The sequence below is a fragment of the Muscardinus avellanarius genome, assembly GCF_963383645.1.
Source record: "Muscardinus avellanarius genome assembly, chromosome: 4".
In the NCBI taxonomy this organism is placed as follows: Eukaryota; Metazoa; Chordata; class Mammalia; order Rodentia; family Gliridae; genus Muscardinus; species Muscardinus avellanarius.
Genome location: NC_137789.1, coordinates 2,896,996 through 2,910,595, shown reverse-complemented (window position 1 = coordinate 2,910,595; position 13,600 = coordinate 2,896,996). Strand labels below are relative to the sequence as shown.

Sequence of the window (13,600 nt, the reverse complement as noted above, 5' to 3'; positions counted from 1 at the left end):
CGCCCAGCTTATTCTTTATTTTGAAACCGGGTCTCACTAAGTTGCGGAGGGCCTCACTAAGTAGCTGAGGCTGGCCGTCAACCTGTGATCCTCCTGTCTCAGCCTCCCAAGTACTGGGATTACAAGTGTGCCCCACCACGCCTGACTTGCCAGTTTTTATTTTAAACTGGCTCTTTCTTGGTGCTCCGGCACCTTCTCCTCCCCAGGGCCCCTCCACTCCCTTTAGGGCTGACGGACGCCTGCTGTCCACCTGGGCTGTGCCAGCCCTCCCTGTTCCCCGTGCGCCTCCAGGGCCTATTCCCTGTGTACCCCCACATGACTCCAGGCGCTTTGCCGGGGCGATGGGAGGTGTGGCTTACCTTTGCTTGGGATTAGCCCAGGGCACAAAGGTTACCCGGGCGCTGGCTACCGGGAGGGACTCAGCTGAGCGTTCATAATTGAAGCACATTTGTATGTAGCGACGTGCCAGAGGCGTGGTTTGTCGCGACGAGGAACCGTCTCTCCGTGTCTGCGGGGCTCTGGTCTCAGGACCGCAGGGTGTCTGACGCCTTGGCTGCTCAGGACAGAGTGGAGTGGCCTGGTACCTGCGTGTGACCCGTGCACGTCCTCCCGTCAGTGCCAGGGCCTCTCTGCAGCACTCCGGGCCTAATGCAGTGGCCACGGAAATCCTGTCACACTGCGCTGTTGCGAAAATAACATGGAGCGTGTGCGTGTTCACACAGGTGCAACTTTACTTTTGGTACTGATTGAATCAGGGGGTTCTACCTCTGAGCTGCACTCCGTCCCTTTTTATATTTAGTTTTGAAGCAGGGTCTTGCTAGGTTGCTGAGGGTCTAGCTAACTGCCGAGGCTGTCCTTGAACCTGCGGTCCTCAAGTACTGGGATTCTAGGCAAGTGCCCGGCTCAGATGTAATTCTGAGGAATAACTTCAGTCTGCCGCTGGATAAATCCGTGGGCATGGAACCTGCAGATACGGAAGGCCGACTGTCTACACCACACAGCCATCTGAGGATCAGCTCAGTCCCTCTGTGCCCTCCAGGCCACGCGGCACACAAAGGGTCACCACTCTTCTTAGTTCTGTCACTAAGTTTTTTTCTAGAACTTTCTGTAACCCTATGGTATGTGCACTTTGTGTGTGTGGTACTAGGGATTGAATCCAGGTGCTTCCTACCTTCAAGCTAAAACTCCACCCCCCCCCTTTTTTTGCGGGTCTGGGGATGGAACCCAGGGGCATTCGACCTCCGAGCTACACCCCCAGCCCTATTCTTTATTCTTTATTTTGAAACAGGGTCTCACTGAGTTGCAAAGGGCCTCACTGAGTAGCTGAGGCTGTCTGCGAACCACGATCCTCCGGTCTCAGCCTCCGAGTGCTGGGATGACAAGCGTGCCCACCACGCCCGGCTTATATTTTGTTTTGAAACAGGTTCTTGCTAAGCTTCTGAGGGTCTCATTAAGTTGCTGAGGCTGGCCTCTACCTGCAGTCCTCCTGTCTCAGCCTCCAAGTCCTGGGATTGCAGGTGTGCGCCACCACATCGGGCTCCTGGGCAGGGCCTCCGTGCTTACCCGTGTGGGTGTCTGTGCTGGATCCGGGGAGTTTTATACGATCGTCTTTTCAAGTACCCCCCGTCCCATTTTCTCCGTGCCTCTTGGGGCCTCATGGTACAGCGTGAGCCCGCTGGCCCCGCGGTCCCAGTTTCTACTTTCCGATTTTCACCGTCTTTTCTCTCCGTGGTTTGGATGAGACCGTGTGTTGCTCCGTTTCCACCGCGTGTGAGGACCGGAGCTCAGCAGCTCGCAGGAGGGAAGGGTCATTTTGGCTCACAGCTTCGGAGGCTCCCGTGCAGGGCACTTGGCCCTGCTGCTTTGGGCTCTGGCCTCCGTCCTGGGCAGCATGTATGGCGGTTACGGGGCGGGCGATGGGGGAGGGGAGGGGCCATGGTCCCCCCCAGGGCCTAACCTCCTCCTCTAGGCCCACCTCCTGTCAGTAGTGACTCGGGCTGAGGACTAAGCCTTCAGCACAGATGTACAACACAGAGGTGTACATCCGTGACAGGTGTGGGTGATGCCCCCAGAGCAGCTTGAGAGCCAGTGCTTACCCGCAGGTGCCTCCTGAGCCCTGGGCAGGCAGAGGTCCCTTCCGTACAGGCTTCCCCGGTGGCTTTCTGGCCAGACTGTCCCACAAGCAGCAGCCCTGGGAGGGCCGGGTTCTTGGGTAGGTGGGGCTCGCACATCTGGGTGGGAGGTGTTTTGGGGCAGGTGGGGGCTGTTTGTTAGCTTTCGGGGCATCAGGAGCAGCTGCCTGCAGCCGGGCTGAGGAGTGGCAGGGCAGACAGGCACCCAGGTGAGCCTCGGGCCGTCAGGTGAGGCTGGGTGGCGCTGGGCACTGCGCCCACCATCCCTGCAGCTCCGGCAGAGCCCCTGTTCGGCCATCTGTGTGCCAGCACTGGAGTTGCTGGGGCTCCTTGCTTTTGTACTGGAAAACCCTGAGCACCAGGCACGTGCCCCTGGCCTTAGCACTGGGGTGGGGAGCAGCACCGAGACAATGTCTGGTCTCCCTGCAAACCTGGTTTTACATCCTTTCTTCTGATGGTTTTGATGGCTTATAGCTTGCAGAGATGCGGAAATAACTGATTTGCTTAAAGGCATTTGGCAAGGGTTTAGAGAAGTGGACTGAGGACGGGCATGAGTGCGCACACCTGTAATCCCAGGATTTGGGAGACTGGAGAGGAGGATTGTAGGTTCCAGGGCAGCCTCAGCAACTTAGCAAGGCCCTGCTTCAAAACAACAAAACAGGGTTGGGAGTGTAGCTCAGAGGTAGAACAGCCCCGGTTCAAGCCCCACGACCATAAACAACAACAAAGGAAGCTGAGAGCGTGGCCCGCGAGGCTGCCCTCACCCTGCGCTCCCTGTGCAGGCACAGGTAACAGCATCACGGTCACCACGACACACGGCTTCCTGCGCCGGGAGCTGAGGATGGACGACAGCCCTGAGGAGGCGCGCACCACCATCCTGGGCTTCCAGCTCCTTCCCCAGGTACGCGCGGTGCGGGCCCCGGTGGGTGCGGGTAGCCATGGCCTGGGTCCGGGTCCCACGGCGTTTTCTGTCCCAGCAGGAGCAGCTGTGGGCGGCCTGCGCGGGGCGCGGTGAGGTGTACATCTGGAGCCTGAAGGACCTGGCCCAGGCCCCGCAGAGGATTTGTCTGCAGGACTGCTCCGAGGTCAGCTGCATGATCCTGGTGAAGCAGCAGGTAAGCTGGGCCGCCCCTCTCACCCACACGCCTCCCGTGCGGCCACGGCACAAGAGGCCGGCTGTGTCCCTGGGTTGCTGGGGGCCTCGGTTTCCCAGTGTGACCACCACGCTGAGCCCGGGTGCTCCTGTGGCCACCACAACCTGAATGCAGGGTGTCAGCAGGGCTGGTTCCTTCCTGTGGCTGTGGCGCTGCTGGTGGCCCTGGGCTGGCAGGTGCAGCCCTCTCCTCCATTCGGCACCCCCTCCTCCACGCAGCACCCCCTGCACACTGTGTGAGGCCCGTCTCCCCGGTGTGGCCACATTTTAGCTAAGTTCACCTGCAGAGGCCACTTGCAAACAGCTTCCTCACCTCCCGAACCTCCGGAAAGGACAAGGACTTGCAGGACGCTGTTCAACTGCCAGTCTTCCTCCGGCCCCCACGTCCATACCTGTCCCACGTGCAAAATACATTCACTCCATCTCAACATCCCCAAGGCCGCCCTCTCCCACCATTAACGTTGAGTCTAAGTTGTCAGCCAAGCAGAACCAGCTGACTCGGGGTGGGCGCTGCTCAGCTCCCGCTGAGGCAGCACCTGAGGGCGACTTAGGAGGGGGAGAGTCTGCTTGGGCTTGTGGTCCTGCAGGTTGCCCCCCGCGGGCAGGTGGCCCTGGGCAGGCCCTGCCCTCCCAGAGCCTCCCATGGCCCGCCTCCCAAAGGTCCTACCCCCCCCCACACACACACACGGTGGGGATAAAGCCCCAACAGGTGGCCTTTGGGGATGCTTGTCCATACCGCAGCAGGGGGCTCTGGGTGTGGTCCATCAGGGCAGAACCTTCCAGCCGGGAAGCCCAGAGCAAGTTCTCTCTTCCCAGAACACAAAAGCAGGGCAGCAGAGGTGGGACAGTCCCATCCCAAAGGGGAGAGATTGCAAGGAAGGAGGGAGGCCCAGGTGTCATTCAGGTCTGAAACAGCAGGGCCAGTCCTGGCCGCCCGCCTCGCCTCACTGGGGCACAATGGTAAATAAAAGTTGGTGTCTGTTTGATACACAGAACGGCGCGCTTTGATACTCACAGGAACCTTTCTTCCTCGCAGTTGTGATTGTCAGGTAGCTTGGCTGCAGCGCTTAGCGCCCCAGTGATCTGTGTGTGTCCTTGTTCTGTGGTGAGAACGCCCAAGATATACCCCTTAGCAAATCTCGGGACAGCGTTGTGAGCTGTGGTCTCACCGCTCTCCGTGGCTGGCCCGTCCTCCAGCCCACCGCCCTACAGCAGCGGACGCCCTGTCCAGACGGACCTGGGCTCTGGGGTGCACAGTCAGCCCAGGGTCCTGGTGAAGCGCCGCGTGGCTGGAGGCTCCTCCCCGCTGCCTGACACTCTCCTGTCTCTCCTGGCAGATCTGGGTGGGCGGCAGGGGCCTGTCGCAGGGGAAGATGAAAGGGAAGATCTACGTGATCGACGTGGAGAGGAGGACGGTGGAGAAGGAGCTGGTGGCGCACGCAGACACCGTGAGGACCCTGTGCTCCGCCGAGGACAGATACGTGCTGAGCGGGGCGGGTGAGGAGGAGGGCAAGGTCGCCATCTGGAAGGTCGAGTGAGCTGCCGGAGTGGAGGTATCCCCACGTGGGCCCGCCATGACAGGCCCAGGGCCGCGCACACGCGTGGCCTAGGAAGTTGCGGCGTCTGCGGCCAGGGGCGGTGTTGGTCCCGAGCGCTTCAGCTAGACCACAGGTGCCGTGGCCCGGGTCTGCCCAGCTTCTCTGCTGCTTCTCCGGTGCTTGGCAGACCTGAGGGTGGGGTGCGGTGCTGAGCCTCCGTCCACCTGGTCTTCAGGGAGGCCGCGGGTACTTGGAGATAACCGCTCCGTGGTGGGGCAGGTTTGCGCTGCCCAGGCCGTCCCCATAAGGTGCGGCGCTGTCATCACATGGTCCCGCCGGGGCTGGGCAGCGGGCAGGCTGTCTCGTCTCTTTCTCATTCACGCGAAGTGTCCGTGATGAATAAACCTAGAGCCACAGATCACAGATGGAAGATCCGTCCCACAGCGCGCGGGGTCTTACCTCCAGGGCACGCCGTGCCTCGGGTGTGCGCTGTGTGTACATACGTGGTGCTTTATTTAATGAAAAAGCTGTAAGTAAGTCTTTGCACATTCGTATGATGTGACTAAGTTTCATCCCTGAAGTGTCCTAGGGAGCACGGGTTGGGCCTGTTGCTGGACTGGGGGGCACATCACAAAGGCACGTGGCCTGTCCCCGTGGACTCCCCTGAGCTCAGCCAGGGGCCCCTGGGCCCGCTGCCCAGGTTTTCAGGACTTGGCAGGCTGCGTGCCGGACACTGCCCACCACAGGGCAGCTGGTGGTCGGCCTGCGGAGCCAGGCCGGCCTCAGCAGCGCTCCGCGGCTCCGTGGCTGCGCGGGCTTGGGCCTGGGCACCTCTGATCTTGGAAACTCCACGTCACTGATGCGCGTTACCCTGAAGTACGGCTTGTGTCGACACCAGCTTCTCCGGCGCCCTGGAGCTGGCGTGGAGAGGAGCCCAGCGCCCGCAGAACCCGCGCTTGCAGGGTGGCCGGCTTCTAGGAGGCGGCCTCGCCGGCAGCGAGGACAGAGGTTGGAGCTTGCTTTTGTAAAGATGCAGAAACTCCCGCAAAACCCTGTCGGAATACATTTATAAATTATTTAATGTCCATCTACATGTAACCTGGTATTTTTAATGAGTAGCGAGCTGTTTAATAAACATGAGTATCCAGTTCATCTTGGCACCACCGCTGGCAGGAGAGGCCTTGACTGCCCCCCAGGGCCATCTTGAATTTCCTCTGGCCATGTTCATTCTAAGTCACTCCCCCACCCAGTATTAGGGTTTTAAACCCAAGGGCATTCTACCTCAGAGATACACCCAGCCATTTTTACTTTGAAACAGGGTCTCACTAGGTTGCTGAGGCTGTCCTAGAACCTGCGATCCTCCTGCCTCAGCCTCCCAAGTACCAAGGTGCGCCGCCACATCCGGCTAGCTGGAGGCTTTTGAACACCATCCTCGTGTAGCTGATAGGGTAAGGACGCAGGTGGCAGGAGGGCAGCGGCTCACAGCACCCTCAGCCACTGGCCGGGGCACGGGCCCAGCCACAGCGCGGTCCTGCGCTTTCCCAGTGCAGTGGCCTACTCGCCAGGCCAGACCATGTCATGGACAACACGGTAAGTCCAAATCTGACTAGAAGTCAACAAAAAAAATACACCTAAAAGCCGGGCGTGGTGGTGCACGCTCCTAATCCCAGCATTTGGGAGGCGGAGATCAGAGGATGGCGGTTCGCAGACAGCTTCAGCTACTTAGTGAGGCCCTCTGCAACTCAGTGAGACCCTGTTTCAAAAATAAGCAGACAGCCTAGTGTGGTGGTGCGTGCTTGTAATCCCAGCATTCGGGAGGCTGAGACTGGAGGATCGCGGTTTGAGGACAGCCTCAGCTACTTAGTGAAGCCCTCTGCAACTCAGTGAGACCCTGTTTCAAAATAAAGACTAAAAAATATCCAGCCCCTTTTTTTTTTTTACTCTTTATTTTGAAACAGGGCCTCACTGAGTTGCAGAGGGCTTCACTAAGTAGCTGAGGCTGTCCTCAAACTGCGATCCTCCTGTCTCAGCCTCCTAATTGCTGGGATGACAAGCGTGCGCCACTGCACACAGCAGAAAATATTTTAGACTGAGGGCGCATGTGTCAGATTTGTGGGACGCGGCTAAAGAAGCGTTAGAAGGAAAACTGCAGCTTGAAATGTCTCTTAGAAGAAAGATTTAGAATCAGTCTCTAAGTTTCCATAAGAACACAGAAAAAGATGAAAGCATATTTAACCCAGGCGAAGAATAGAGACAGAGAAAGACATCCAGGGACGACAGAGGAGACGAGCCAGGAGGCCGTCCCGTAAGGGGACCGCAGGCTGCCCGGGAGCGCAGCCGCCGTCGCTGGGCCGAGAAGGAAGCGGCGAAGCTCCCCGGGCGTGAGGCCGGCCGGCGCGGTGAACGCGCTCGACGCCGCGAGGCGACCCAGGGAGCCCCGGGAAGCCCGAGGCGCGTCCAGAAGCGAACTCCACGCCAGGTCAAACCTCCCCGTGAGGGATGCTGGGCACCGCAGGCTTCGTCAGTGATGCTGACAGTCTGAGGTATGGACTAGGAGAATCCCATGGGACGTTTAGAGGACTAGACAAGAAAGGATACTTGGCAGCTCATCTTACACCAGCACAGCCTTGTAAAACCGAGAAAGACTTACAGGAGAGCGGAGTCATGCTCCCCTCAGGAGTGTAGATGCAAAGTTTGTTCTTGTTTGTTTGTTTGTTTATTTATTTATTTGTGGTACTGGGGTTCCTGGAAACCCTTCTACCTCTGGGCTACACTCCCAGACCTATTTTATATTTTATTTGGAAACAGGGTCTCTTAAGCCAGCGCGGCTGGCTTCGAACCTGCGCGATCCTCCTGTCTCCGCCTCCCAAGCGCGGGGATGACAAGCGTGCCCACCACGCCCAGCTGACTCCAGCAATACTTTAAAGTGTCAAGACCGCTGGGCGTGGTGGGCACGCTTGGCGGAGACAGGAGGATCGCGCAGGTTCGAAGCCAGCCGCGCTGGCTTAAGAGACCCTGTTTCCAAAAATAAAATAGGTCTGGGAGTGTAGCCTGGAGGTAGAAGGGCTTCCAGGAACCCCAGTACCACCAAAAATTAAAAAAAAAAAGTATCAAGACCAAGTGGGATTGGAAAACACAAGATTGACATAGAAAAATCAATCAATGTAACATGTGAAAACATTTATAATGAAAAATCTTGCAAAATAAAAAAGGCAACTTTCTAAGATAAAAAGCACCTACAAGAAGCATGTAAGAGCTGGGTGCAGTGGTGCACTCCTGTGATTCCACACTAGGGAGGCTGAGACAGGATGATCGCACAGGAAAACACACAAAATACGCTAGACACAAAAAAGTTGGTCCGTTGGACTTCAACAAAGCCAGCCCTGGCAACTCTGAGACTCTCGGCAACTTAGAACTTGTTTTAAAATAAAAAAACAAAATAGGGCAGGGGGTATAGCTCAGAGGTAGGATGCCCTTGGGTTTAATCCCTGGTTGTGTGTGTGTGTGTGTGTGTGTGTGTGTGTGTGCGCGTGTGCGAGTGTCACACACACAGACACAGTCAAGGAGAACTTGTGTTATATGATTTTGAGCTTCACTAAAACCTACAGTAATTAAGACAGTGTAGGATGTGGCCGAGTACAGACAGGGAGCCCAGAAGACAAATGTAGGGTCTGGCTGCAGAGTCAGCTGACTGCGCAGAAACGCAAGACTCCAAGGGAGGGAATCTGTTGAACACACAGCGCTGCCACGACTGCATAATAATACGAGGAGGAAGAGGAGGAGGAGGGCGTGGGCACAGTGGCCGAGGGTGGCCTGCTGACCCTACTGGAAAGCCAGGAACAAGCACAGGAGAGTCTCTGCAGCCTTGGTGCAAAGATTTTTTTTTAAGAGAACATACAAAATATGCCAGACACAAAAGAAAAATACTGATCAATTGGACTTCAACAAAATGTGTAATTACGCCAGGCCCGGGGGCTCACGCCTACCTGCGGTGGCGGTCGGTGGGGGTGGACACAGTAGGATCACAGGTCTGAGGCCAGCTTCCGCAGCTTAGCAAGAACTGTTCCAAAATAAAAAATAAAATGGGACTCGGGGTATACCTGGGAGGTAGAATGCACCTAGGTTCAATCCCCAGTGCCCCAAACAAACCAACAACAAAAACATGCCAAAGACACCTCACCAATAAAGCTATATGGCTGAACAGTCTGAAACGATGCTTAATTTAACATTTATCTTCAGGAAAACGTGTTAAACCACATTTGGTTTATATAAATAAATAAAATATAAAAATATTTTGAAATGATGCTTACCAGAATATTAGGCTCCCAGTAAGTGCTAGATACATACACGCATGTAACAACGGATCCCACTCTGACGGTGGTGCACTTAGAACAGCCGAGGCGGCCGAGGACGCAAGTGACGCTCTCGTCCATTCTGGACGAAGTGGCCTAGCGACCTTGGGGAACTGCCTGGCGGTTTTAGATACACACCTACCCTACAGCTCCTCAATTCCACTTGCGCTGAGAATGTAAACACTTGTCAGTCTACAAAGAGACTTACAAAAACTGTTCATAGCATCTGTTTTCTGTAGTAGCCTAAAACTGGAAGCACCTGACACCTTCCAACCAGGAAATGGATGCGCTGGCTATATTCTCACATGGGAAATAGTATACAGTAGTGAAAAGTGATAGAGTTACTGACAGGGCTCTCAAAAGCACTGTGCTCAGAGTAAAAGCAGTATAGAAGCTGCAAACTGCGTTTCCACTCTTAAGGCATTAAGCACAGACAGAACCAACTTCTAGTGTTGGAAACCGTAGCTGGCCGTCTGTGTGGGCATGGACCACAAAGCGTCAAGGGAGAGACTGCTGGGGCCAAGGAAATGTTCTCTACCAGTGGGTGCTGGTCCCGGGCTTGCACACTCAGTACCTGTTCATTTAACAGTGTAAACTTACCTCAATTAAGAGAAACAGCATGCAATCCCAGGACTCAAGGGCTGAGGTAGGTGGATCACAATTTCGTGGCCAGCATGGGCAACTTAGTGAGATCCTGTTCCAAAGTAAAAAATAAAAAGGCTCCCCAGCACCATAAAATAAAAAAAAATTAAATAGCAAAAACGCTGAGTATTGGGCAGCCACGGACAGCAGCAGAACCCTCACAGGCACTGGTGGGGAAAGATGGTCAAGATATTTTACTAAAGTGAAAAAAGTTGTACATCATAAAATGTTACAGAGTGGTCCAGTTTTGGGGAAAAACATTTTTAAGCAGTCTACGTGGAGCTAAGGCTGTGAGGGGCAGCTAGGGGTTGGGGCCGACTTTCTGCTCGATGGTGCAGGGACGTGGCCCACCCAGGCTCTGGGGCGGCCGGCCTGCGGCCCTAGGAAGCCCTTCCCGGTGGCCCCGCCCGCCTTATGCCGGGCACGTGGCCTGGGTGAGCAGGGGAGGGGCGTGTGGGATGTGCGCAGGTCGCCCACTTGGACCCCTCGCGCCCTCGCCAGGACAGCGCGCAGGTCCCTGGAAGCTGCCCAGACTCACATGCGGGTCACAGGGATGGCGCCAGTACTCAGAGCCCTGGACGACCCCACCCCACCTGGCCAAGCTGCAGTGGTCACCCACCCCCACGCCCCCTTGCTCCACCTCGAACCTGTGCCTTAGCATTCAGGGTCAGAGGGACTTATAAACAAATCTTCCCTTTCCTGGTTCAAATCCCACCTGGCTGCGGCAGTGACAGCCCTCCCGCAGACCACAGAGGATGCTTTCTGCCCAGAAGCCTGCCTTGCAGGGGCCGCTAAGGGCCACCCACGGTCTCCAGCTCACCCTGGCCACCTGTGCACATGCGGCCAGGCTGCCAGACCGCAGTCCCCCTAGGGGGAAGTCAGCAAGGGAAGACCCCAGACCCCAGCACCTGCCCACCAGAACAGGTCTGGAGGCCGCAGCCCTGCGGCAGAGCTGAGCCCTCACTTGCTGGATGGCAGCACTGGAGGGTGGGGCCCCAGGCTTGTAGCAGGGGTGCCTCGGGGAACAGTGAGCCTCTCCTTGCACGCACCCACCCTGCCAGGCCCCAGGAGGCCAGAGGCCAGGCGCAGGGAAAGAGACAGACACCCATGTGGTCAGGTGGCCAGCTCGGAGGGGAAGTTTATTCAGTCAACCACAGAGCAGCGGGGCGCAGGGGCGGCTGAGCACAGCTTTCCTGCGGGACGGCCAGAGGCACTGCGTGCAGGCAGCAGGATGGACGGCGCGGCGTGGCCCCCGTACGAGAACAGAAGCTGGGGCTCCGGGGAGACACGAATGGGAGGCTGCGTTTTGCCATCTGACAGAAAGAGTCATGTGCGATAGTACCCTTACGATTCCCTTTCCTCATAAAACAGAACGCCACGTGTTCAACACACGCTTAGGTCACTGCCAAAATCAGCAAGAGCTGTCATTTCCAGCGTTCCAACTTAGTAAGCTGATAGAGTTGCCCTGTGGCCAGTTCACAGTGGCACTGAAGAGTCGGGTTCCGAGGGGCCTGGGGGTTCCCCTGGCATTGGTTACACCTGAGACGGCTGGTCTCAGTCCACGCCCAGGCACTCAGCTCCCCCAAGGCCCAAGGGTGGCGGGGTGCCTGAGGCGGAGGCTCCTGACAGGAGGCACCCTGAGCTACTGAGGCTGGGTTCCCCACGCTGCGAGTGGAGGGCGTGCAGCCCGGAACTGACTGGACTCTTCCAGGTGACGTCCCAGGCAGCTGCGGTCCCCAGGAGCTCGGACGCAGGCCCCTCTGGGTGGCGGGAAGCGGGCAGGGCGGTGTCTTTGGCAGCATCTGTTGGAGCAGGCCCCATGGCAACTTAACCTGCACGCTCGTGGTCTTGATGGCGTGGTTCGGTCAGGTCAGGGAGAGGCGGAAGAGCTGGGGCGCGCTTTGGAGCCGCCTTGCTGAGGCGGGCTGGGTCTCCCTGCTGCTGCTCTGGCAGAAGGAACCACCACAGGAGGTCCCACAGGGGGAGACGCCAGAGCCCAGGGCTGCCCCCAGTACAAGCCTGACCACCCTGCCTGTCAGCACGGGGGCCTGCTCAGCTCCTGAGCAGTCACTGACCCACCTGCCCTGCAGAGCCTTTCAGACCACCTACAACACTGCTGGAGGTCACCGGCCATGGGAGGGGCTCAGCTGTCCTGCATTCCCCAAGGGCACAGCTGGACGCAGGGCTCTGAGTCGGGCGTCCGAGGGCAGCAGACAGCGCAGCGGAGAGCGTGCAGCTCAGACCCGCATGCCAGGCCGGCTGCCAGAGTGCGAGGACTCTGCCCAGGGAGCCATTGGAGGCTGGCTGGGGCAGCCAGTGCAGCCCCTGCCCTTCCTGCAGCTCACGACGAGTGGAGGAGACACGGGGATGTGCACAGGGGACCAGGCGAGTCCTTGCCCAGGGCCTGGACCCACACCCTGCTGCACTCCCAGCACCTCCCGGCCCAGGATGCAGGGTGGCTACACACAGAGGCTCAGAGTTTGGAACATGCACATCCTGCCTCCTGGCCTCTCCTAAGATGTAAGGAGACGGAGGTGGCCTGCCTTGGGATAACCTCAGCCCCAGGGAGGGCGAGAAGGAGCTGGCTCCTGGGTCCTCTGTGCCCAAGCCTAGAGCTCGGGGCTCCAGGGTCCTCATCTGCCTCCCAGGAGGGCAGCCCAGAAACTGACCACCACTGGCCCTCAGGCCGACTCTGGCTGCACACATCAAGGGTGCGGAGCTTCACCAGACACTGTAGTGCATGGCCACCTGCCAGGCACACGTGGCGGCCGCTCCCCGGCCGGCCATCACTCCGAGGCCTGGTCAACAGCACATTTCACGTGGGGCGTGATCCCGAGCCCCTCTCCTCCTGAGTCACGTCACACATTCTGGTCGGCCTTGACACCTGAGGGAGACGGCTCAGGAAGGAAGAGGAGAAGCCACCATGTCGGAGCCTCCAGACCCCAGCTGGAACAGAGTGCCCAGCAGGTGGCGCTCATGGGCAGGCAGTTCCAGTGGTCTGGGCACAGGGCTGAACCAGAGCTCCACAAGCCTGGGCTTCTGAGGGAGGACGCGGGCTGGCTGGACGCACCCCTGCTGCCCTTCCTGAGCACACGCCTACTCCCTGGACAAAATACAAGCCAACGTGCAACCAGAAGCAGGAGACAAGGCCCGGCCAGAGGCCCGCCGAGGACACTGAACACAGCATTCCTTAAGTACACAGAAAATTCAAGTATTTATTAAAAACTGCTTATTTTCATCTTGAAATATATACGTATATATGTATGTATATGCTTTAAAGTCATCATATTGCAGCATGATTTTCATGCATTTTAAAGTACTTTATTTAAAAAAAAAAAAACAACTTGAGGCAGAAGTATTACCAGGTCTGACTTCATCTCTGTAACACATGGGCCTCCCGCTCTCCTGACGACGTGAGCTTAGACCGACCGTTTCAAAAAAGAGCAGGAACTGCTTCGTTTTTAACAAAGAGACTGTGGTTTGAAAAACATTTCCAAACAGCTGCAGCATCTGACGGTTGTTCTTCCCCAAAGCCTGAGTTTTACTTATTTGCTGAATCCAGGAATAGCGCGCTGGCCTGGGGTCAAGGCCTCCTGGCCGGGCACTTGCTCCTCCCTGCGCCGCGCGGCTTCCACATCAGCGGGGGCGGGGGAGCGGCGGGGGCAGTGCGGAGTCCGGGGGCGGAGGGGCCTGCTCCGGCCGCTGCCCACACACACTCGAGGTAGTCTGGCAGCAGGCTACAGCCAGCGCCCTCCCCAGCGTGGCGTTCAGTGTCCAGCACAT

At 57.5% G+C, this 13,600-nt stretch overlaps 1 protein-coding gene across 1 annotated transcript in view; it reads left to right on the top strand.

Annotated features, from left to right (window-relative positions):
- The window catches only part of DENND3 (DENN domain containing 3), a gene marked incomplete at both ends in the record, with an annotated part of 58,910 nt that extends 54,087 nt beyond the window's left edge, over window positions 1–4,823 (top strand). The window contains 3 exons of the mRNA XM_080694708.1: window positions 2,915–3,054; window positions 3,113–3,247; window positions 4,623–4,823. Of these exons, the coding sequence (XP_080550834.1) occupies window positions 2,915–3,054; window positions 3,113–3,247; window positions 4,623–4,823 (476 nt within the window). The remainder of the gene's footprint in view (window positions 1–2,914; window positions 3,055–3,112; window positions 3,248–4,622) is intronic.
- Between the last annotated feature and the right edge of the window lie 8,777 nt (window positions 4,824–13,600).